Here is a 26,077-nt window from a genome sequence, read left to right on the forward strand (position 1 = left end):
TGTGAAAATGTGGATTTTATTTCTTTTTAAAATGTATCCATGACGTTCACATTCCTGCTTCCACACATCTTTATGGCAGCGACTGCCCGGATCCTTCCAAAAATCAGCACATATGCATTCATTTTCGCCACGGATGGGATCATGTCGTATTGGTCTTGCCTCTTGCATGGGAAGACAGAACAAATCAAGCTGACTTAACATTCATCAATTCAACACAGCGGCCATCCTGCTGCTTTGAAAAGAAGCACATAGAGCACTTTTTTGCACTGACAAAAAAAAAAACAGTACAAGAATGAAAATTCATTGTTGAGAAGTATGGACTCTATTTTCATTTCATGATAGACGTAAATCTAGCAGACTAGCTGTTTACGTTTCTCACCCTGCCATGCAAAGAGAGTTGGCTGTGAGCGTGTAGTCCTCCTTTCTGTTGACGATGACCCAAGCAGGGCTCCCAATTTTCTCTCTTGTGCAAACACTACGTTTCTCCACTTAATAAAAATGAAAATAGGCCCACTTTGCAACATCTTCCTTCCACTCTGTAATCCCATAAGGATTGGAAAATTGCTTTCCATAGATTTTTGAAGTCAATCCTTTACAGTTAGTCGGCTTGTAAACATATTAGCATACCTTGCCATTCTTCATGCGCCGACAATGCACATGTAACCTGATTACATCATCTTTGTTTACAAACTGAAAATGGTTCTATTCCTACTAATGACTGGTCCATGATGTATCGTGCCACTCAACCAAATTCGGCCAGGATAGACTCCAGCGCAGCTCCGACCCTCAAGAGGACAAGCAATGAAAACGGATGGATGGGTGGTCATTTGAAATGTCACCATGTGACATTTTGATTGCAGTCAAATATCAAATAATAAAAATTACTGAACTGAGTAAAAATCAAAGATCGATAGGTGAAAAATGTTTTGTGTAGAAGTCTGACCTTTCTAATTGTTGTGTAAATTACTACTACTACTACTGCTACATCTAACAACAATAATAATAATAATAATAACAATAATTATAATGTTGAGCAATTTATTTGGGGACGGTTGTTTTTGTCTTTGTTGTAAAACAGAAGTTAAGGGTGGCTGTGCTGTTGGTGATGTTTTCAGCCGTTCGCCATTCCAGTTCTGAGAGGCCGCTCTTTGAAATGAATGACAGGAGCAGGCTCTTGATTGGGAGCCAATTTGTTGTCGTTTTCTAATTTTTCTTTTCTGTTAAAGGTTTAACGAAGAAACGATGCGTTTTTAACCTTACTTCAGTCAAAATTTGGGGTATCTATATACCTTAATGGAGTCGTTATTTTTCAGCCTACTTTGTACTTCTACTCCTTATATTTTTATGCAAAAAGCTGCACAGTAATTTTAACTTCTTACACACACACACACACACACACACACACACACACACACACACACACACACACACACACACAAAAGCCTTGCAACTACTTTGTATTGGATTGTGTTCATTCCAGTTTATTATTGTTCAAATCACCAATCCGGAGAAATCGGGCTAGGATAGATTGTTTTTGATTGCGATTGGATGACAATTATAAACATATAACATTCGGACACTATTGGATTGTACATGCATTGCACCTGCACATGACACAAATCAACAAATCACTGACAGCTTGCCACACACAAACTAGTGCAGACCTCTAAATTAGCCGCTAAAATTTCCATCTGCCAAACGAGTACCAGCTAAAAGGCGGTTCGTAGCCAATGAGCTAAACATGGCACATCCCGGGTTGTACTTGGAGGAGTTATTCTAAAGCAACTCATTTCGTATGCACTGCAAACTTTATGAACCGGCTAATGGCTTTCAAAAACTCACCTTTGAACTTGAAAAGGCATATTGTGGTAAGGTGAAAGTTTATTATCAAGGGGCGTCAAGGGTGTGGGAGTGAATTAGACTTCAGACAAATGTGATCATGTGAGTTTGATTTATTGCTATATTTAATGCCAAGTAATGTACTAGCCCTAGCTAAAAGTACACATGCTGTTTGCTATATCTGGGTAGTTAGCAATACATGCCATGCTTTGCTGGCAAGCAAGAGACTGTGATTCAATATTGCAAGTTTTTGGGCGTTGTATGATATTTGAAATTTGACTTTGGCCAAATCTGAATTTATAGACATCTGTTCTTGTTATTTTAAGTTATATTATTGATCTGTGCAATATTTGGAAGTAACATTAATAATTTTTGGCCAGTTTTGTCATTGTCACAGGCGTGGGGGTGGAGGACCCCAAAAAGCATGCAGGAGGGAGGAGCAGGGTGAATTTGTCAAACCATATTAAGAAAACACAGAGAAAACCAAATCCAGAACAAACAAAGTCCTGAAAACAACAATAATCCAAAGTAACAAACAAAACCCATGGCAGACACAAAAAACAAGGTGAAAGCAATACAAACAAAAGTCCATGGAAGGCACAAAAACTAACCAACAGAAGCAGTGACAGCAACCGAAACAATGACCCGACACTGACTGGTCGGGCCGGGACTCCTTTTAACAGACTTCCCTCTCCCCAGCCACTTCTAGCTCTTCCCGGGGGTGTCACGGTTCTGGCCAGCAGGTGGCATGAGCGGACTTCGGTGCACACCTGCTGCCAATCTATGATTAGTAAACTCTGTATTTAAGGACCCCTCGGCTGTGCACCTGTTGTCGGAGTATTGCCTTTGCCTTGCTGCTTCCTTGCTCATAGACTGCTTTTGCTATAGACCTCGTCGTGTTTCGCTTTTGAACTCTCGGTACCAAGTATTTTGTAAGTATGGTTTTTATTTTGTGATTTGGCTTTCGCTTGCGTGTATTTGCTACGTTGTTTTTTGTTTGCCTTCACGGTTCTTATTTTCCCCCCTTGCCTTTTGTGCAAGCGCTTTTTGTTATTCGTTTTTGTGTCCTCTGGTCCTTGTTTTGACCAGCACTTTATGTTACTTCTTTGGCAGTGCGATTTTTGTATATTAAACCCTTTTTGCTACGGAGACCTTGTCTGGTGTCTACACTTCTGGGATCCCAACTTTATTCGGCTTGCCCGAAACGTGACAGGGGGATCCCGAGGTGTTCCCAGGCCAGCTGGGTGACACAGTCTCTCCTGCGTGTCCTGGGTCGTCCCAGGGAGGCGTTCAGGAGGCATCCTAATCATATGCCCGAGCCACTTCATCTGGCTCCGCTTGACGTGGAGGAGAAACGGCTTGACTCTGAGCCTTCCCGGATGACCGAGCTTCTCACCTTATCTAGAAAACTCATTTTGACCACTTGTATCTGGGATGGAAAGTGGATGAGGAAGATGCACACTAACCTAACAATAAAGGTTAGTCATAACACGACATTGAAGTTGGACTTATTGCACCACTGTAATACTTTAGGCAACTATCGGTAGTCATTATATCTACCACTCCACGTACCACACGGTAATGCTCAGTAGTACATTTTGCATATTAATGTATTTGCCCTGTCTTCTTCTTCTTCTCCTTTCAGCTTGTCCCTTTTCAGGGGTTGCCACAGCGAGTCATTAATTTCCATATTTCCCTGTTCTCTGCATCCTCTACTCTGACTCCAACTACCTGCATGTCTTCCCTCACAGCATCCATGAATCTCCTCTTTGGCCTTCCTCTCTGTCTCCTACCTGGTAGCTCCATCTCTAACATTCTCCTACCAATGTATCCACTGTCCCTCCTCTGTACATGTCCAAACCATTTCAGTCTGGCCTCTCTAACTTTTTCTCCAAACTTTAATGTATTTGCCCTGTAGGCCTACTAAATGTGATAACATTGAATGGGCATGCATCTGAAACCGGTAGACTTCTTTGAAACGGTCTAATACAGTATTAGAATCATTATGGCCTTTATAAAAATGTTTTGCACCTGTGATGCGGCCCAAGACTTTAGTCAAGTCAAAAATGTTGGTGTGGGAGGATTTATCTGGTTAATTATTATTCCGCAAGATTTAGCAGAAAACTGTTAAGACTATCAGGGCATGTACAACATATGAAGAAAATGTTTGACTTGACTTCTGCTTCACGATATTTTTTTCCTTGCATTACTTTTACTTTTATACTTTTTAAGTATTTTTGAAACCATTTTTGTTATACTTGAGTAAAAAGCTGGAATTGATACTTCATCTACTACATCTAAACCGAGGGCAACTTTGCCAAAAACGCCTATGGAAAGGTTGCCCCCTAAGTAAATTTGTAGCTGTTCTTGAACCATTTGGAGTATCAGCATAGTTTTGGTCTTTTTGAAATATTCAACATTTTATCATGATGAATATTTCCCCCTTACAGTAAGAATCTGTGTGAGTACTCCTGTCACTGAACTATGGATATTTGAAAACAGAAAAAAAATGGTGATTCTTATGTTCGTCTAATTTCTTTTCACAAAATCTGCCTTGAAAATGGATTTAGAATGTTGATTAGTACTTGAAAACACTACAGGATCAAAGTTTAAGTCTCCCCAAGCTTCGGTTCAAATTTGACAATTGCAACATGTAGGGTACCATTCGAATCTCCAGAAACTCAGCTTTTAAAAGACGTATAACATGTTCACACATGTGCTCAGCTGACGACGTGCATCAGCGATTTGTTTTAGCAGATGATGGAGGGCCCTTCAGTGGGCCCTCCTAATTTCAAGGGTTCTTGAGGAATGAACGTGAATACTTTTGACACTTCTATTTATAACCACATCCATCCATAAATGCATCCATTTTCTGCTCCGCTTATCCTCACAAGGGTCGCGGGGCATGCTGAAACTTATCCAGGTGCCTTTGGGAAGTAGGTGGGGGTCACCCCAAACTGGTTGCCAGCCAATCATCGAGCACACATAGACGAACAACCATCCGCGCTCACAATCACACCGAGGAACAATTTAGAGTGTTCCATTAAACTGCCCTGCATGTTTCTGGAATGTGGGAGGAAAACGAAGTACCTGGAGAAAACCCATGCAGGTATGGGGAGAACGTGCAAACTCCACACAGGAAGGCTGGCGCCGGAATCGAACCCTGCACCTCTGCACTGTGATGCGCTAACCAGTCGATCACCGGGCCGCCCATTTTAGCCAGATGTGATTCACCACTAATGTATCCATTAGCTGCATAGCCTCATCTTGCCCTTCACGGCTATTTGAATCCATTCTCATGTCACATTGCTAACACATTGCGACAAAAAGCTGGCAACACACTCAAAGTAAAATAGTCTTGATAAAAGTGGAGACATTCCAAAAAAAACGTTGTCAGCATTGTGGACAATCTATTCTTACTTCCATCTCATGACCCCCATCTCTTTGGTAATGCTCTATTTGGATGACAGGGGACTTTGCCTGTGATGACCTCAATTGTTAACCTTCCACTAATATGTTCTGACAAGTCAGCTATATCAAAGTGCTAACAAAGCTGAACAATGGTTAAGACATTCATATTTCAGCATTTCAACATGAGCACTAGAGTTCTCTCTGCGATATTCCAGTCCATATTATCCAGTTACCTCCTGGATTTAACCAAGCAAACCAATAAGAGCCTTGCGTAAGAAAATTACTGCAACAATTAAAAAGTGTCAGATGAATTCAGACCTTTGAACCACAACAAAGCTGTGAGTAGCTTCTCATTTATTTAACATCTATGTGTGGGGATTTTGCCACGGGTTGTAGAAAAGAAATCTTCAAAGGTCATAACAGCATATCTGAAGAGATATCCGCTCAGTGAGCCTTGTAAGAATTAACTCTCCAAGTATGTTTTGCTGTTTGTGTGATGAAAATAATCCAAAACAAAGAGGAAATTGTCACAGAAGCTTTACAGCAGCCCAGTGCAAGTCTAGTTCAAAGTGCTGTCTTAACCTGTGTGTTTGGGTGGGGGTTTCTTCCATTTGGCATTTCTGTTGAGGGGTGCAGTTAGAAATGGGCGTTTGCGCCGTTGTGGGATGATGTAATGTCAGCCACTGCGAATTGGGCACTTGGGTCTCCAAACTTCCACCCTCTGCCTTCCTCCACCAATCGCGCATCCTTGTGTGACAACCCCTTCCCACACACATCCTCGTTGTGCCACAGTTAGGGGGGTGCTTTTCAAAATTTATTTAATGATAATAATAATAATGCCTTCAATGAATTGATTTCTACAATCATTCAGAGGATTGATGCACGCTGATGTCATATTTATGAATGACATCCACCACACATACCAGCGGACCTCAGAATCGGACTGCCTGTGCCTGGATCAGATCCACTGTTATATCAAGGACAAACGTGTTTGAAGCATTATTGTCATCAGGTTTATATATTAGTCATTGCACAGCCAGGGAGGAAACCCTTCCACTGCTGTTTGGTTGTTTGAACACCTTGTTTTTATTTCACACCTTGCTCGACAAAATGACTTCATAGGATGCATTTTTGTGTCATTCACCTGACAACCATTGCAAATGGAAGAAACCAGATCATGTTGGTTGTGATCCTAGACATTTTCTCTTTTCCCTGTTGTCAAACCTGCGGTATGACTGAGACATACAGGTAGATATTGGCCGTACATAATAAGAACAATGACCAGCCCCTTCTCCCCTGACACAAGGTATATAAACAGTTCTTTGAGTTTCATCGCAAAATAGCTGAAAGATGAATGAAAACCACTGTACTGTTGGAAGTGAATTGCACCAAGCCTACTTGTCCACAGATCATATTTCACCTAGACATATTTGAACGAATTAGTTCAAATCTATGCTATCGGAAAGATTAAATAGTAGTAAAGGCATTTCTTCTGTATTATGTGCAACACATGAAGCCAATTCCAAAAACGATGCATACGCATTTGTCTTCGATATAATATGGCTGATGGATCATTTGATAGATCATGGCCTGGTTTTCCATTTCACATTTTTAATCTGAGCCTAAAATTTAAATATGAATAATCGGGCATTTATTTTGTGTCTTAAATAATGAGTCACTATTTACCGCCAATAAGGCGCTTCGGAGTATATGGTACACCTCCAATGAATGAATCCTCTTAATATTTGCAAAATGTTAACAAAAGGAAACAGGCATAGGTCCCATTTTCATTTTGCGCATTCTCACTAAATTTGCTTTGGATAGAAACATCATTTCTAAAAACAAAGATTCAAAAATTCAATTTTGACCTTATGTGAAACGGATGTTTCAGTGAAGGTGAAAATTGAAATATAGTCTATCTTCTATTGCAGTAGTGCCTCACCAGTCACGAACCTCACCGCACAACACAGTAGGTATAACATCGCTCTTGCGTTCGGGTGATTGCCTCCCCTTGATCGGGGAAGATGTGAATACCAATATAAAGGCTTAATTCAATGTGTGTGGATTTGATTTGAAAATCCAATAGAAAAATAAAAATTCATGAACAGTAAACTAAAATTTGAATTTTGGGAGCGGAAAAGACTGTAGAAAAGGTGCATCATTGTTTAAGCCACTGGGGAAAAGGCGCGGCTTCCAGTCAGACTTCATATTATATATATGGGTTGCCACAATATAAAGCTCCAGTGCACAGTATTCACCCTCACCAATTAGATGACATCGACATCATAAAAAGATGCAATGTAAAACTCTGGAAATACCACTATGCCAAGGATTTTCATTAAAATACATTAGCCCCCCCCCCTCACACACACACACACATTTTCTTTGTTACTGCTAAACTTGTGATCATCCATTACTTTTGAATCGTGTTACTGTATGCGGTACCTAAACAGGTGAATAAAGGCTTGGCAACACATAGACAAAACACATTGTGTTTTCTATTTGCGTCGGCGGTGAATGTGGTTGCCCTTCACAGAGGTTCCCACATTGAGCTTTTTATGTTCCTGCACAGAGGGGCTATGTGAGGCCTCACCCCTGCACGGGCTGATGGTTGCCCGAAGCAACCATTTTGCACGAGGAGAGGGAATCAGTGGTGATATATGTACATTACAAGCTCTTTTCAAAAACGCTATACATCCACTTTGTTTTTTCAGACAAAAATTACATTTATTTACTCAGACATGCGAATTTGACATGTTAATTGTAAAAAAAAAATAATAATAATAACTGGGTTAATTCGAACATAACCAAATACTTTAAAAAAATTTTTTAATTATGTTGACTTTTGGAAAAGAGCTCTTCAGTGTTGTAATATATTTGAACTGTTTTCATGTGCAGCATAAATCTAGCGCAAAGTGCAGAACACCTGTGAGCATGAGTGGAATATTCTCCTATTCTGCATTATTTTGCATGTACAGCACTTTGTATGCAGTGATGGCTGTTTGAAAGTGCTCTATAAATACAGTTGACTTGACTTGACTTTTCATAGACGGGGCACAGTTAGAAAGGGGTGTTTGCGTCGTTGTGAGTGTGAACACAGCCGACTTACTTCCTAGCCAGTGGAGGCGACTCCACTCATTCCTTTAAAGTCAGCGCTAGTATTGTATTGCTGAATGTCGAGACATGCTAAGTACGTGCATCACGAGGGTTGACGATAAAGTTGGCCAGGGTGATCACAGATCCCCGGTGTGAAGTGGGCACTTGGAGACAGCCTTCAACCCTAATTGTTCATGTCCATCTCCGACCTCTGCAAACACTAGCCAGTCCATGTCGTCTCAAAGTTTGGCATCCTCTGTCGTTTTTCAGGTCCTCCTGACCTGAAAATGTATCACCCCACATGTCATGATTTATTTTAAAAACTCATCATACAGACATGTTAAGGATCATTCGACATTGCTGACGGTCCAGCCTCTACTGAATGTCATCGGAGTTGTACATGGAACAGGAACTAGAATCAAATATCAAGGACATTATGACATTATCACCCAATACTAATATTTAATGTGAAGGATACTGACAATTGACAAAAACTAAGGATTCAAAATGACATGTCTCATCTCTTATTTCTCGTTCTTTACACTGACTCTCCTAAATAATTATGTCAAACCAATAGTTTTTCATTCTCTGTGTTATCTTATCAGTGCGGAGGAACATTGCACACCATAGCGGTACCATGGCCACGCTGGCTATCCAGCTGCAGCCCTGCCCCTGTGGGTAAGACAGGGAGGTCAGGGCCTCTGGCCTTCCACCCACGACACAGCGGTATGAACATGCTTGGACCAAGCGCACGGACCAGCGGCACGGCCTGATGCAGTCTCCCTGATGCGCAGCCAGTCAAGCCCATCCCTCCAGGACCAATCTCCAGGACGTATGCCTGACTTGGCTGTGAATGTGGATGGTGCATGTCCTTGTACACTCACCACTCTCATTATGACAACTGCGTGTAGCCTACGTCATACTAGAATGAGGGACGGTGAAGCTATTTCTGAACCAGGATTGTCTGTCCTGCGGTAATACTACACCATGGATATTTTGACTGCACCATACTAGAAGCCGTTTGAAGATACAATGGCTTATCAACATTCTGCAATGTCAGTGGCTTTCTCCCATTTTTACCAGTTACAATCATCATGTCGTCACACCTAAGTTAATACGGTATGGCTCCATATGCAAGCGAGAAAAAAAAGACCTGAAAATGTACAAATGAACGAATGTAATAATGACTACAGGTTTAAAAAGTATTATGTCAGATTTAAGGAAAATACATTTCCTTGCGCCTGCTGAGAAAGACCTTCTGTACATGATGTCTCTTAGACACTCTTAGTAATGAGAGCAGGGTGTTCTACCTCAAAAGATCACTTTGATGATGCAAACATTGAACTTATTTCATAGCTCTTTGTTTCAGGGACAGCGGTTACTATAGTGGACAGCCTATCAAGTTATCAGGTTACAGGTTATCATTATTGGTGCATGAAAGGGTTAAAATGGATGTCAGCAGTAAAGCTTCCGCTGCAAAATGACACACAAATGATATTCGGCTTGAAGGAAAGAAGGTGTCAACTTGATGACGTCGTCGAAGGAACAACGCGAACCTAATGCTGTTGTTGTCTTATTTGCCAGGTGTCATTTATTCCCTGGCGTGGCTTCTCACAGTTAAAGCCAGCCTTTCCTTTTTTTGACGCAAAAGCATCCTTGGGTATCTGTTAGGGTGCTTTATAAATCTCATTTATTATTTTTATTAGCAAATACAACCCTGCTTGATACAAAAAATATAGGCACCCCATTTGCTGATTTCCTCATTCTGTTACAAAGACTGGTTATTGTGAGGCTTATGGTTGTGATATTTTTAGAGGTTGGAGTGGGTCAAAAGTACAGATCCGCTTATAAATTTTGGTGAAAATTAAGCACAGTTTGGGGATTGTTCATTCATTGGTTTAGATTGTACAAATTGTGTCCAGTTCCTTTGATGATGTTACACAAAGGTATGGGGGGAAGAAGGGAGGGAGGCGTGTCCATACCGGAGAGCAGAAAGGGGGCGTTACAACAGTAATTAATTACTTACTGATTGCTCCAAAGCAAATTGATAGGATTGAAAATGCAAGCCAATTTAATTTTCCTGAGAAAAAAAGAATCCATAAATACTGGTTGCATCGTCCCTTTAAATTTGTTATTCCGGCAGGTAAAGAACAGAGGCTCAAAGACAACAAAGCAACATCCTGCATGCCTCGATATAGCATGCATGTTGTGGTCCAGCATGACCTTGATGACTCATGATTAACTTGGTGGCACAGCAATAAAATCCACCGACCTGGCTGCCACAATGAGGTGTTGACATGGCTACGCATGGACATTTTTTGTCTGTTTGATACAAACAATAAAGACACAAATTATTGTTTTCAGCAAGCTCAGGAAGGCAGCATCGGTCGCCATGGCAACTCCGCACCCTCATTCTGTGTGTCACAGGAGACTCACCTGAACAGCTAATGAATATGCCTTTATTGTTGTTATTATTCAATTGCAAAGACAAGGAGAGTGTGACTAAAGCAATGCTATGGGAATGGAGGTCTGTCATAAAAACATTCAGTCATTTGTTTTCTTTGAAATCTGGGGAACATAGAGCTTTTTACAGTTAGCTGACTAATGCATAGGTTTTTTTTTCCATTGCTCATGATATCCCTTGCTCCACTGACAAAACCAGGTGCTACAAAATACTACAGTACATCTGGTTCAAAATATGTCAACCCAAAATTAGACGTAAATCATTGCGGGTTGGCTGCTCATTAGTCTTGCAGTTTTGTCACTTACACACATTTGGGACTTTGATCGTACATGCATTGCAATAAACAAAATAGACCCATATGACAATGTTATCTTAAGCTGTACTGTTCCTTAGCTCTGAATGTTGCAGTATAACAATCATCTCTTTGCTTTCCTCAGTCTCCTTTTAAATGAAAATCTTCCCCTTACCATGGCCAGCAGCCAAATTCCCAGAAGTAAATATGGGAGACTGGCATGACCCTCCCATATGCACCAAGGTGATTCTGGTTCACAAAAACATTTTCTCTAACAAAATAAAAGATAAATGAGGGTGCTTAAAAAAATAAAATAAAATTCAAAAAACTAGAAACAAATTAAAACTAACTATAATCAAAGTGAAATTCACTTCTTTGCCAATTCATACGTGAGCTTTCCATGTTTTAAATGTGTTTATTTTGGTAATTGTCGATGGAACGGGAAGAAGAAAGGTTGAACATTCGAATTGTAGTTGACATGACTTTATCAAATACTTATTGTGACAATCCTTTTATCGCATCCATGCTAACATGCATCCTCGTGAATGACAAACAAAAAATATCATCGACACAGGGGGAGGGGATGTGGGACTGAGCTTCAGGGACGAGAGACAGTAAAATGAGTGCGAGTGCAGTGAAAGAGAAGCATGAGTGGAAAAAAGAGGTTAGGACTCATATTTCTCACTCTAAAGCTGACACACTTCGAACCTCGTGTGGCATAGCGACCTCTGAAAAGGCATGCAGCAACAAACGACAGTTTCATCAGAACATGAAACTTAAGAGTCACCCTGTTGCAGGGGCCTTCACTCAGCGTTATTATTATCTAACTGCGACGAGGAACTTAAGGGAAATCAAATATGCCCACTCCTTCATTTTAAAAAGGAGGAGGAAAGAAAAGGCATATGGAGGTTTCCACTCAGCCCAGTGTGTGTGTGTGTGTGTGTGTGTGCGTGTGTATGTGTGTGTTTATGTGTGTGTACTTTTTGAAACACGCAAGCTCCCGATTGCCAAATGGGTGAATTGGAATAAGACATTTTACTTGTATGTGCATGTTGAATGTGTAATGACTTTGGCGATACTGTACACTGTACTGTACAATATATCACGCTTTTAGAGCAGGCCCAATTCATAGGCCTTTTTTTCCCAGCACCCTACACTAAAAATTACGTTCAACTTGGGCTGAGCTAATTTTGGTGAACTGCTTCGCGTTCTGCCGCACAGTGCAGAGGTGCAGGGTTCGATTTTGGCTCCGGCCTTCCTGTGTGGAGTTTGCATGTTCTCCCTGTGCCTGCGTGGGTTTTCTCCTACTTAAAAATGTATCTCTATAATAATGTATCAATTTTATTTTGTGAAGTGCTTGCACACAATAAAATCATTTAGGACCAGATGTTTTGTAAAATAGATGATACAACTATTTAAATATGTATCTGGATTAAATAAAATTGAGTAAATTCAACAACATTTCTTTTTCCTTGTTGATGAATCCAACTACTGTCAATCAAAAAGATATCTACCGGTAACATTACATTCTGATTAGAAGCCACAACTTTTTTGCCCAGCTTTAATCCTTTGCGGCTTCAACAAACACGCAACATTGTCAGACTTTCACAATCTATTCTATGATTAGCTTCTCTTTACCTCACCAAAATTGTATTTTCTGTTCATTAATTTGATGCTGTCCTCAAAGAGAAGTGTTCGTTGTTCACTGCTCACATTGACCAAATCAGATCTGCTCTGCTCGACCCTATATTTACTCACATCATGTAAAAAAATAAAAAAAAAACATTTTGCTGTGGCATAACAGTAGTTGCACTTCTGTCTTACTTTCCACTCATTTATTTTTGGGAGAAAGCCCGACAGTTTTTGTTCTCTCTCAGACAGTATTTGTATACATTCAGACTGTGCAATGTTTACGTCAGTGGATAACAGTCTCCAAATGCAAGGCAAAGCGTTCCGGCAACAAAATGTTTATTTTTGTCATAAATGTTCATTCAAAGTACTTTCGGCACAAAGAGTAGACCGTACTCTGTATGTTTGTATTTTTTGTTTTACCTACAATGATATCATAGTTTTAGTGTGTTTACAACACATAGCTCGCAGCAAATGCCGCAAAATATTTTTGAGATCATTTAAATATCAATGGCTATTTGTAAGAGGGAAAACAATTTGCAATTCATGGTTCAAGTGACTCATTTTCATTTTCGACATGCGTTTTTTTGGGGGGCATTTGCATCGTTGTCTCAAGTGTTCAGTAAGTACAAAAGCAAGGATGCCGTATGTTTTTCAGTTGAAATGTCCATTTCTGCAGCATTGAAACCCTTTCCTGCACCCTGGAACCTGATCACATGATACGCTGTCCACTGTAGTAAGCGCTGTCCCTCAAAGGGTTAAATGGGACGTGCAACTCGTGTTGCTTGGAGTCTGCAAGTTTGAATCCCATCAGTGGTGAATCGTTTGTTTTTCGGGCCATATCATTCTGATATTGCTTTCTAGCAATACGCAAGATTCAAGATAATGTGTTGCCATTCAAATATCCTTCAAGGTTGAAATTGAGAGTGGGCGTTCTGTGTCAGTGTTCATCCTTGCGGTCATTCAGTTTGCGGTTCAAATCGGAAGCGCTGAAAAATGCCTTATTTTATCTCAGTCCATCATGAACTCTAATGGGCGGCGCAACCACGCACAGATGCGGCAAACTTTTTTTTTTTTGGAACATTCTTACTTGTCACACAAGTGTGAATATACTGTAAGTTAACCACTGCTAATCGAGGACACAAAACCAAGAATGGGAAGTTAAAGTCTGACCTCTTTGAAGTGGGCTTACTTTGTGCAAATTCTTTCTGGCTTTGGCTTCACTCGGTTTCAACGCCGAGGGGCTTTCTACGAAAACCTCAATCAGGTTATTGACCACAAACGGCTCAATTTACACAGCATAGCATATAGGGTGTTCCTTAACCCTAAACAGTAAGAATAACTGCAGAAATATGCATTGAATTTCCATTTGGGGATTAAAACTACCATAACCAATGGCATGAGATTCAAATTTGAGAGCAGCATGTTCACATTAGCCCTCCCTGCTCCCAAATTGTTCAGTCTGCCTGTACTGTATGGTGAAGGAACACTGTATTTGTTTCCCTCTCACACTTTTCTGCCCCTGAACATACTTTCAAGGATAAGAGTTTGTTAATCCAGAGGTGCGATGAATGGTACTACTGTGCGCGCGTATAAGTGTGTCTGTATGAGTGGGATTGTGGGCACGCCGGGTCCCAAGTCACAACTCAACTCAGCACAAAGAGCGGCTCAGTTCTGCTGCCTTCACACATAAGGAATTCATATATTCATGTCTGAGGTACCGGTGTGGAAAAACGGAACAGCAAATACGTGAGGTTGCTCTTTATACGTTTTTGAAGTCAAATGCACACACTGTATGCAGAATTTGGATTAGAATGTGTGTGTGTAGGTGTGTGTGTGTGTGTGTGTGCGCGCTCGCGTGAAATAAGTCATATTAAGTCCACTCATAAGTATAAACTGTATGCCCTTCTCCTAAAATATGGGAACATGAACTAGTCTTCCTGAGGTCTCTTACAAATTCATCACAGTCATTTACAGTCAATGTTTGAACACACGAAACAGAAAACAAATCAATCAATAAATGCAAGAATGAATGGTTGTTTGGTGGGACGGTGGACGACTGGTGAGCACGTCGGCCTAACAGTGCAAAAGTGCAGCGTTCACTTCCAGCGCGGGCCTTCTTGTGTGGAGTTTGCATGTTCTCCCCGTGTCTGCATGGGTTTTTCTCCCACATTCCCAAAACATGCATGGCAGGTGAATGGAACACTCTAAATTGTCCCTAGGTGTGAGTGTGAGCGCAGATGGTCGTTCGTCTCTGTGTGCCCTGCGATTGGCTGGACACCGGTTCAGGGTGTCCCCCGCCTACTGCCCGAAGATGGCTGGGATAGGCTCCAGCACGCCCGCGACCCTCGTGAGGATATTCGGATTAGAAAATGCTAGGATGGAAGAATAAATAGTTTGAACATTAACCTTTCAGTGACAGCGGTTACCACAGTGGACAGCTTATCATGTGATCAGATGACAGGTTATCATTATCGGTGCAATGTAAATAATGACCATGAGAAGAGAGTAGATTTAAGATGTCTTTTTTTTAGACTCATAAGAAGATGAACGTCATAGCGCGAGTGTGAGAAGAGAGAACAATCTGGTTCCAAAACGAAATTTACAAGATACTGTAGAATTAAGAAATGAACTAGTCACAATATTTTTCTAGTCTCACTGAAACTAGCCTTTTTTTCTGAGGGGCTGTCCTATCGCATGAAATGAGCCACTGCTCAACCTGCTCCACCAGAAAATGTTGAGCATGGTTTTCGTTACCCTGACAACCAGGATGGAGCTCGGGTGCTGCAATGAGATGAGAGGGTATTTGTTCTCAAGCAGCCCAGAGTGTGAAGAGAAAAGTGGGCCCCGGCCCCGATAAAAATGACATGAAAGCACAGTTTGCTATTTTCATTTGTGGAGGCAGTACTTCATCACCAAGATGCCACATTACACGGAGTTAATTCTATTCTTGTGAAGATCTACAGTTACTGATGTTGATATTTTGGATTTTACATGTGTCTATGTAGTCCTATGGCCAGACTCCGGCCGTTGTTGAAAGGGGGCAAATTTTCACACAGCCAACCTCACAAGTATGTAAACCTCTTTGTAATTTCACACTTGACAGGTAGGCTGTTACTCCAGGTCCCCACCTATTTGTACACAAGCAATTAAAAATCAGGTGGTTTTGTGTTGTGTGCATAATGTGTTGTTGGGAGTGCCCCCCCCCCCCACCCCAATCCTTGCCAGAATCAGAATCAGAATCATCTTTATTGGCCAAGTATGTAGAACACACGAAGAATTTGTCTCCGGTATAACACGCTGCATTAGTATCATCATAAACAAGGACATGACAAATAAGTATGGAAAAATAAGTATGGAAGGACATTTCGTAATGTAAGTGAACCGTAGTGCGGTGGTACCACCCAGTGAAAACTGTGAGACAATATGCAAAGTATCAAGCAGAGCTAAAGTGATCAGTGGTAGAATACAATACTATAACAGTTGTGCAGTTGGTGCAGAAAATAATTGAACCATTTTAAAGTGGCCAGTAGCAGTATTTGTAGGACAAGAAGTGTGCAATTGTGCAGATGTCCTTGAGCGCTTTGAAGTGTCTGGTGCGGTGGAGTATACGTCAGTGACTGTTTAGGGAGTTAATGGCTGGAGGGAAGAAACTGTTTAAGTGTCTGCTGGATTTGGTGCGCATGGATCGATACCATTTACACATGCTACACACAGATGCACAAATCGTCCAGAAAATGCTAAAATGGCTGTGCGCAACTTTCAAGACCCTTTGTGAATCGGCGACAGTGCATAGGTAATTCTGCTCTGACACAAAGACAACAAAAAGCGAGCGGTAGAATCCATGGCATGAGTAAACACTGGTAGTGATTTTGCAAGCGTGAGACTGACCCCCTTGTGCCGCTGGAATAACACTGTGTTAACATTTGTTTTTGTTTTTTTAAAAAACAGTCAAATGCCTTTCGTAATTCGCATGTCTTTATTTCGCATAACTTTATTCTTCTTCCCAGTTAACAAAAAACGCACTGTTACTGCCATACATAAATATCATAAGACAATGATTAAAACAATCATCCAATCACTCATCCATCCATTTTCTGTCCTGCTTTTTTTTTCCATGAGGTTTGCCGGTGTGTTGGAGCCTATCCCAAAATTATAATCAATAACAAAAAAAAAAAGTTTTCTAATTAAAATGTACAAGAGCTCCATTGTAACATACACAGCTGAAGACAGGAGGTGCAGTTCTTTCCTCTTGTTGGACATGATATGAAATAACTGATAACAATATTAGTAATATGAAAATAGAATGATAATGTTAATTCTGTTTATTCATTCATTCATTCATTCATTTATTCATTTATTTGTTCAAGCCCCTCCGGAAAAGGTTTGCCAGCAGTCACTGATTGAAACCGTAGAAAAGGGCCCAAACATGTTGATTATTCATGACCTTTACGCCAAGCTGTACCCTTTGCATAATTTAAAAAGGTGCACCACTTTTTTTGGCACACTTTGTACCATAGCACTTCATACCTGTCAACTTTTTGGAGCGCCAACCTGTATAAACCACCAAAAAAATCCTTATAAAGAGCAAAAAATCCTTATTACATACCAAAGCATTTTATATGTCAAAATAACGGCAGAAAAAAACCCACGAAAATTTCAATGATATTTATTGTAGATATCCATAATACAATGTCTGGTTAATGTCGATTCATCATTCTACTTAGTGGCATTACTGTGTTCAGAGTTGTATTCCTGCGTTACTTTTTTCACCAACTCCAAATGATTTGGAGTTGGTGAAAAAAAAACCCGGAAATGTTCAGAATCCGTATGATTTGTGCGATACGGCCATATACGTAAGATTCACCACAAAATCCGTATTAACTATGGCTAAACAGTATGAGTTGACAGGTATGGCACTTGTTCTGCCTGGCGATTTGTGAACAAAATAGTTTATTCCTTGTCCTGATGGGCATTGGGTGAGCATAAAACACAAGCTGGAATCAGGATTTTATGTTCCAGCTCAACTAAACTGTGATGCTTGTGGAAATGTTGTTTTCAGCCGCAACAATTATCATGTCAGCATGGTAAATTATACATTCAACATTCAATGCAGATGCACTAAAGTGCAGAATGGGAATTGGGAATTGGCCTGTCACTTACAGAGTGCTTTTCTACTTTGAGTACTCAAAGCGCATTACACTGTTACAACGTTCGCCTACTGATGACGCAGCATGAGGAGCGACTAGTTCAGTATCTTGCTCAAGTACACTTCGACATGGTCGCAACAGATGGGGGATCGAACCACCAAACTCTGGCTTGGGAAACGCCCACTCAAGCTCACTGCCACAGGGATGAAAGAAGCTATTCAAGCAGGGGCGGGGTGGCACTTGGGAAGCATTCCTGGCCTACCTGGCCAAATGTTCTTTTTGTATTCGTATTTATTTATTTAACTAAAATTGTAAACCAGTGTTCAACAAATCCTACGAATGGGGTAGCCTGCACAATGTCAAGAAAGTCATGAGACACCACCTTCGATTCGTCCTCATTTTGCCTGAGATTTGATTGGCTCAGTCTCATCTCACTTTCACTCTTCACAACTTGCTAATAAAGCAAGGTAGCACGGTGAGAATGTCGTGAAGAACAAAGGCAGGTGATAAGGAAATGTTGTGGGGCGAAAAAAATAAGATGGGGCGTGGGGAAAAAAATGTGAGAGCAAATTGTAGCCAAATGCTGACACATCTTTTCAGTGGAGGGAGATGCTGCTGATCCTGCCTCATCTTCCAAGCGGCACAGCGGCAGGTGGGCACGGTGCGAAAATGGTGAAACATTAGCAAGCCGCGTATTTGGTAGGCAACAAATGGTTAGGAAACACTATCCCGAATGATTAAAAAAATAAAAGAGAAATGCTTTATTCCTCGTCGATCAGAAAATGGGATGAGGTAACATTGCACTCGAAGCAGTTACGGGATATTTACATTTTTGTCGATATGTGAATAAAAAATGAGCTGGACTACTCTGACATTAAAAAAAAAGTGTCAACCCTCCAAAAAGGAGTACAGGTAAGTGTGTGTGTGTGTGTGTGTGTGTGTGTGTGTGTGTGTGTGTGTGTGTGTGTGTGTGTGTGTGTGTGTGTGTGTGTGTGTGTGTGCGTGCGTATGTGTGTGCGCATGTGTGTGAGGGAGTTCAAAATAGTTCGGTGGCCACAAATAGGCGGCTGTTGGGCCAGATAATGAGTACCCCTAATTTTGAGAGCAAACAAACTTGACATACTTTATAAAAGCGTCTCAAAAATTGTCTTCGCTGGTCTACGCTCATGTACCAAGATAACGTGGTCACAATCTTAGAAACAGTGTTATTGTATTATAGTTGTAAAAAGATTGTTTTCTGGTGAAGTTTACAGATGAGCAGAGATTTTTTTTACCAAACTTCCATGAGGAATGCGTATTCTATGATTGAATTATTTACGCTATCATTTTGCTATCATATCTTCCAGATTTAAATATTTGTGATATATTTTTGTTCACTCCAGTGAGAAAAATATTGACTGAAAAATGCACGTGTGTAGCGATAGCTGCACTGACTTTGTCCTCACTTAACACTGAGGCCGGTAAGGCTTTGGCCTGATGTCGGTACCATTCTCCTGTCACCTGTTGGGTGACGCTCACACTGTTCTGCATCCGTTCAGACTGCAGCCCATTTGCATGGGTTGTCACTTCATAAGACAACTCTGCATTACTGAAGGTCTGTTGATTTTATGATATCAAGAAGCCTATTTAGCCCATTACTGTTTGCTCAGGGTCAAATAAAAATCACATGGGCAGATATTGGATGTAAATATTGTTTATGTAGAAAGAACATGTACATTGGTACATTGTTTGTTAAATAAAAAACAGTTCAAAAAACAATTACACATAATTGCATATTTATGCATATACACCTGTAGGTTGGCCATGGCCTTTCTTTATTGAAGCATTTTTAAAAACTCGAGAAATAATTGCCTCCCACATCCAGCCTCTTTAGTGAGTGTGCATTCTGAGCGGAATATCGCTTAAAGGTGTGACGTACTTGTAATTTTGTGTCATGTTTGTAAATGCTGGTGACCATCGTAAATATTGCACCAGAGCTTGATTTCAAGAAAATCAAGGACCAAATCGAGTGGTTTTGCATTCGTGACTGAGGTCATGTCTTGTCTCATTTTAACTATTTAGCAGGGTTCCCTTGGGTATGAAATGTGCTATACAGTATACCGTAATTAAAGCTGCCTTGCCTTGGCGTGTTTACACTAGTGTCACTGCATAGAACATATGACTATAAACCCTTTTTCAGGTTGAACTGATGTCAAAATAGAAATGCCATTTTATTTTGCAAGTTTTTATTGTTGGGGTTAAAAAGGACATTATTTTTTTAATCTTACACTTGGTTTGCATGCGGACTGTGGCTTTTTGCAACCCATTGGGATATGCATTTGAGGACTTCTGCATGAAAATATATTAGAAAGGCTGGTTAAGTGTGCAGTTTGGAGACATTGCTGAAAATGTACCTTTTTTTTTTTAATTGTTTGGTGATAATTGTAAGATCAACACACATGTATTTAGCGCTGTGTAAAATGCTGAAACTCTGACAACAGCGGGTGCTCACTTCTATCCCCACTCTGGGCTGTACCTCTGCAAGGAGAATTGACTGCAGTGCACATTCGCCAGCGAGATGAGAAGAGCCGCCCACCAAGCAAAGTCTCACTTATAGCAAAGCTCCGGCTCCGCGCCCAGTCATCATGGTAACACACTATTGGCCCCGCAGGAGATGCGGCTGTCCTACTTGAATGAGACAGGCCCATTAAACATGAGCTGTTTCTTGCAAGATAACGGAAAGAGAATGTACTGTAAAGTTTGATAAAATGTAATTGTTAATCCTTGGGCTACTTCGATGTCAGCAATGGCAAAGGGAACAGTTTTAACCCTTTCATGCACCCTGTAACCTGATAACATGAAAGCAAGTAACCGCTGTCCCTGAAAGGGTTCAATTTCCTCCTTCCCTCTATCCAGCCGTTTTTCTGTAGCATTTACCCTGTCGAGGAGTCAGCTGAAATCTTTCCCAGCTGACTGTGGCCGAAAGGGAGGACTACATCCTCTGGACTTTTCAATGAATCTCAATGGCACAAAAAGGTTTCTGTTTTCATTGACGGTACAGTAATCCCTCGTTTATCGCGGTTAATGGGGACCAAAACCACCCGCGAGCAATGAAAATCTGCGAAGTAGTGTACATAATATTTATAAGGCCAAATTTAATGGTATACATGCATGTAGAAGTAAATTTTGAAGTAATTAACATGACTTAATGCTGTATACTAATAGATTTAAACATGTATAAGTTAGGTTAGTTTATGAATAACAAAATACAGTAAACATATACATGTAGTACTGTATATGTTGCTCTATGTGACTCGCTGTTGTTTTGCTGACTTTCGCTGCTTCTCGCGGACCTTTTGCGGACTTTTTGCGGACTTAAAAAAAAAAAAAATGAATATGTTTGAAAAAATCTGTGATGCACTGAAGCCGTGATAAACGAGCCACGAAATAGCGAGGGGTCGCTGTATATGCTAAAATGCTGGCATATCCTGATTTTCCGACAGGCGCAAGGCTCACTGGCCCTGTTTACCAATTTGGGGGACCAAGTTTCTCCTACGGGAGATCTAATAAAAAGTCAAATCAAGTCAATTCTGTGCCACGCTGGGAGAAGCGAGGATGTGTCCTTAACGCCATACCATAAATTAGATTCCAACACGGGTCTTTTAGATTAAAACAGCCCGTAGCCTGTCTACATTCTGATTGTCGTCACACCTTTAGGACATGCGGTGTACTAAAGGTTTAGGACATGGACCGCATTGCGGTCCATGACGGACACAGGTCAGGCTGACAATGAAATCGAAGAAAGGTGGTCTGCATTTTCAATGAAGCTCGGGGGTAGAAATTTACATTTTTCTTCATTACATTTTTCAAAGAAATGTTAATTTGTTTACTAAAACTTTCTGATCTGTTGCAATCAGGATAATAACCATTTCCTTGGAGAACCATTTCCTTATAGGGGAGGTTCATGCTAAATGAGTTTTTTTCTAATGGGCTATTTGTAATTTAAGTGAATTACAAGGGAACTATTGTGGATACAATTGCTTTGTCAAGAACAAATCTTTTAACAGTATTAAATATTTAGTGTTTAAGGTGACAGTGTGTTAAGATTTGTTGATTTTTCACTGTTCATTATGTCAAAAGCCCACTTTTACCGGTAATTTCAATAATATGCAAAAAAATATGATCTATCACATCCATTTTCGATCCATCCATTTTCCAATCCGCCTATCCTCACAAGGGGTGCTGGAGCATATCCCAGCTGTCTTCGGGCAGTAGGCGGGGGACACCCTGAACCGGTTGCCAGCCAATCCCAGGGCACACAGAGACGAATGAACCATCCGCGCTCACATCCACACCTTGAAACAATCTGGAGTGTAAAGATAGGCCATGCATGCTTTTTGGTATGTGGGAGGAAACCGGAGTACCCAGAGAAAACCCACGCAGGCCCGTGGAGAACATGCAAACTCCACACAGGAAGGCCGGAGCCGGGATCGAACCCACGACCTCTGCACTGAGGTCCACGCGCTAACCACTGAACCATCAGGCCGCCCAGGATCTATCACATGAAAGTAATTTTTTATGTAACTGTAGGTGAAGTAATCGTTAATTATAAAGGGTACACCTCCCCTTACAGGAGGCTGCTGCTATGTGTCACCACCATCTTTGTGCTATGGATACCCAAAGAATACAAACTTAGCGAACGAAGTAACTTCCATGCACTTTGGTACTTGAGGGAATATTAGAAGTCAATCAAAAAAACAAAACAAAAAAAACCTTCCTTTTCTGCAAGGAAGTCTGCAAGTAAACCAAATCTGAAAAATGCTCTTTAAATGATGAACAGAAATGGATTGTTAGTGTCAAAGATCTACATGTAACCCTAATAGCCGGAGGAGGACATCTTTTGATACAGCAGCTCCTCAACCTACCCATTGACGGTATGCATTTGTCTGCAATAAACCAGCCAACTATAAGTACAAAATTGCGTACCACTTTTTTTGAAAGCCAGTCTCACCCTTTTCTTCTCTTCCACTTATGAGTGGAATTAAGCAGGCAATAAATGATGGAGGGTGGCCCGGTGGACGACTGGTTAGCACATCGGCCTTACAGTGCAAAGGTGCAGGGTTTGATTTCGGCTCCGGCTCTCCTGCATGGAGTTTGTATGTTCTCCCGGGCCTGCGTGGGTTTTCTCCGGGTTCTCCGGTTTCCTCCCACATTCCAAAAACATGCATGGCATGTTAATGGAATACTCTAAATTGTCCCACGGTGTGAGTGTGAGCGCGGATGGCTGTACATCTCTGTCTGCCCTGCGACCCTAAACAATAAACCGAATACTAATACAGTATTTCTAGTCCTCTGCTTGTTCGGTCTGTGTCACTCCCTTTGTACCATCAACCAAAAGGCAGACAACTAAGCAGTGAGTTAAAATACTGGACATTAACCCTTTCGGGGACAGCGGTTACTACAGTGGCCGGCTTATCATGTGTAGCGCTCGCAGGTAAAGACGTTTCTCATCAGGACGACAAACTTTCTCATCGAAATGGGAAAACTTTTTCTCATTCGAACGAGAAACTTTGTCATTCTCCTTCTAATGAGAAACATATTTCAATTTTTTTTCCATGTCACGAGGTACTCTGTACGATCCCAAAGGAGGACACTTTGGGGGGGGGGGGTGCACAAATGTTAATTATTTCTTTTTTTTGCTGCATCCTTTTATTCCCAACTAGTTTGAGGTATCACTACACATGGAGTTCCAAAGTTTAATAAATTTGACATTGTTGCCATAAATGTAAAATAATAATAATAACAATAATAATGAAGTTGTTCCAAATTAAATTGCTGTTTTAGCCACGCACCCCCCAAAATACAAGTTGTGTTTTTATAGTGTAGGAGTACAGATTGGTAAAAGTAGAACTGACTTAACTTCTTGACTTCAAAGTAAACTCCAAACAATACTGAAGTAGAAAAACCAACAAGAATTCACAGTCTATTCTCAATGATGTACAATACTCGCGTTGAATACTTTGCACAACAAAAAAATGGACCACTAAATACTTTCCTTCCTTTCTGAAGTTATATCACCAACATGAACAGATGTTCTTAAGGACGATTTAGGGCTGGCTCAACGTTTATGCTATCACACTTGTCACCAAAGCATCGCTATGGCAGTGAACTTCAGAAAAAGAAATTGTCAATGAAAACATTGAAAGAAATACACTTGTGTTTGTTGAGTCAGAATTGTTGAACGTTACCACCCAGTGATAGGGTGGCATAAACACAAGGTGCATAAGTCACCAATCATTTTGGTGCAAAATAAACATCAACCCATTGAAGAAAGTGAATATTTTACTACTGCCCATCTGCTGCAGTTGCATCATTGCCGTGAATGCTTTCCGTTGCTGCTGTCTGTGGTTTTATTTCTTTTCTCTTCAGAACGAAGATCTCAACCGCAGTTGTTGTTAATGCTCTCTTTTACGTCTGTAAACAAGTGCGGTTTCAATGTATGATTTGGAGTTTTCTTTTCCTGTCCTTTTTGACTTACACCACCGAAAGAACTTTGGTTCAACGGGATTGTTTTAAATGTGCTATATATCAATAAAATGGTATGGTATGGTGGGCGGCCCGGTAGTCCAGTGGTTAGTCCAGTGGTTAGCACGTCGACTTCCAAAAAAAACATGCATGGCAGGCTGATTGAACTCTCTAGAATTGTCCCTAGGTGTGAATGTGAGCGTGGATGGTTGTTTGTCTCTGTGTGCCCTGCGATTGGCTGGCAACCGATTCAGGGTGTCCCCCGCCTACTGCCCGAAGACAGCTGGGATAGCCTCCAGCATCCCCCGCGACCCTAGTGAGGATTAAGCGGTTCGGAAAATGGATGGTATGGTATGGTTTTTAAAATAATCCTATTTTGACAAGATAAGGAGTAAAAGTAAAGATAAGTGTAAGGAGTGAAAGCAAAAAAAAAAACTCAAAAAATACTCAAATACAGATACTTCAAACATCTGTAAAGTCAAAAGTGGTCGTTATTTCTCACCACTGCACTACCATCTTGTCTTAAACACCCATAAAGTTGCTTGTGAAAACGTATTAATTATTATTAAATTATTCAGCGATGTACCATGTGAAGACGCAGCAAGTGTAAGAATCTATAAAAGCCAGTTCGGCCACCCAAATGCGGTTGCCTTTGTTCAGTATATTCTGTACAGTGTACAAGTACGCCTCATGTCTTATTCGCCTCACACGTGTTGTGCGTAGACCCAGACCTCAATCTCTCGACGCGCGCGCACACACACACACACACGCTCTCTCTCTCTCTCTTTCTCTCTCACACACACACACACACACACACACACGCTCACACACACGCGCTCGCAATGGAGCTTCACCCGCCGCGTGTGACAACTTCCTTCCTCTTAACAGTCGCGTCGCTCCGACCATCAGTTTCGCTCATTCACGGGAACTGCGAAGTTAAGAAAGACAGAAGGCACTCCAACAGTGATGGTTCTTCTACACTATGCATGACCCCACCCGTCAACACTTCATTACGACTTGAAAAAGTTTGCCATTTTTCGAAATGAGGTATGCATCAAATGCAACTGAATTAGAACGTCACTCATTTAGAGGAAGGAAGAAAATACAGCAGACGGCTTGCATTGGTTGCGAGGGCGCGATGTTGGTGCGATGTTGCCCATGCAGCGCAGTAGAAGCAGCATCTACAGGTGCGCATAAAAGAAGAAGAGAAACTTACACAAATGCATGGTAGATGAAGGCCCAGGTTCTCGGTCTCTCCAGCACGTTGTACAGGTAGTTTTGGAGCCGCCGGTAGCGCACATTCCTGCGCCCGCTTTGCGCGCTGTATATGAGCGGCTTGCCGAGCAAGCTGAGCCGGGCTCCTTGCTTCCCTCGCAAGCTGTCGGAACCGGCGGCGCCGACGGCGTTGCAGGCCGAGAGCAAGCCGTCTCCCGCGCTGTTCACCATCTTCCGCCCGGATTCGACATCTTTCATGCCGTAGCCTTCGGCGTGGTGGTGGCCCGGCGAGGTCCTCATCCAGAGCCCGGTGGCGCCTTCATCTCCGCTGTGTTTCCGTGGCATGGCATCACCGAAGCGGACTTCAAAATGCGCGAAGGTGTTGTTCGGGTGGGGGGGGGGGCGCAACACAGACTTCGCGTCCGACGCACAGCCGGGAATGAAACAGTCGACAGGGCGACAAAATCGCGTTTGCCG

General features: G+C 41.4%; 1 protein-coding gene across 2 annotated transcripts in view; it reads right to left on the reverse strand.

The window, feature by feature from the left end:
- LOC147200769 (potassium voltage-gated channel subfamily KQT member 5-like) overlaps nucleotides 1-25,994 on the reverse strand; it is a 141,533-nt gene extending 115,539 nt beyond the window's left edge. For both annotated transcript variants that reach the window (XM_086120265.1, XM_086120264.1), the window contains exon 1: nucleotides 25,602-25,994. In XM_086120265.1, the coding sequence (XP_085976391.1) occupies nucleotides 25,602-25,945 (344 nt within the window). In that variant the 5' untranslated portion in view covers nucleotides 25,946-25,994. The remainder of the gene's footprint in view (nucleotides 1-25,601) is intronic.
- Between the last annotated feature and the right edge of the window lie 83 nt (nucleotides 25,995-26,077).

The sequence above is a fragment of the Hippocampus guttulatus genome, chromosome 9 (genome assembly GCF_054856545.1).
Source record: "Hippocampus guttulatus isolate MCC_2025c chromosome 9, RoL_Hgut_1.0, whole genome shotgun sequence".
Classification (NCBI taxonomy): Eukaryota; Metazoa; Chordata; class Actinopteri; order Syngnathiformes; family Syngnathidae; genus Hippocampus; species Hippocampus guttulatus.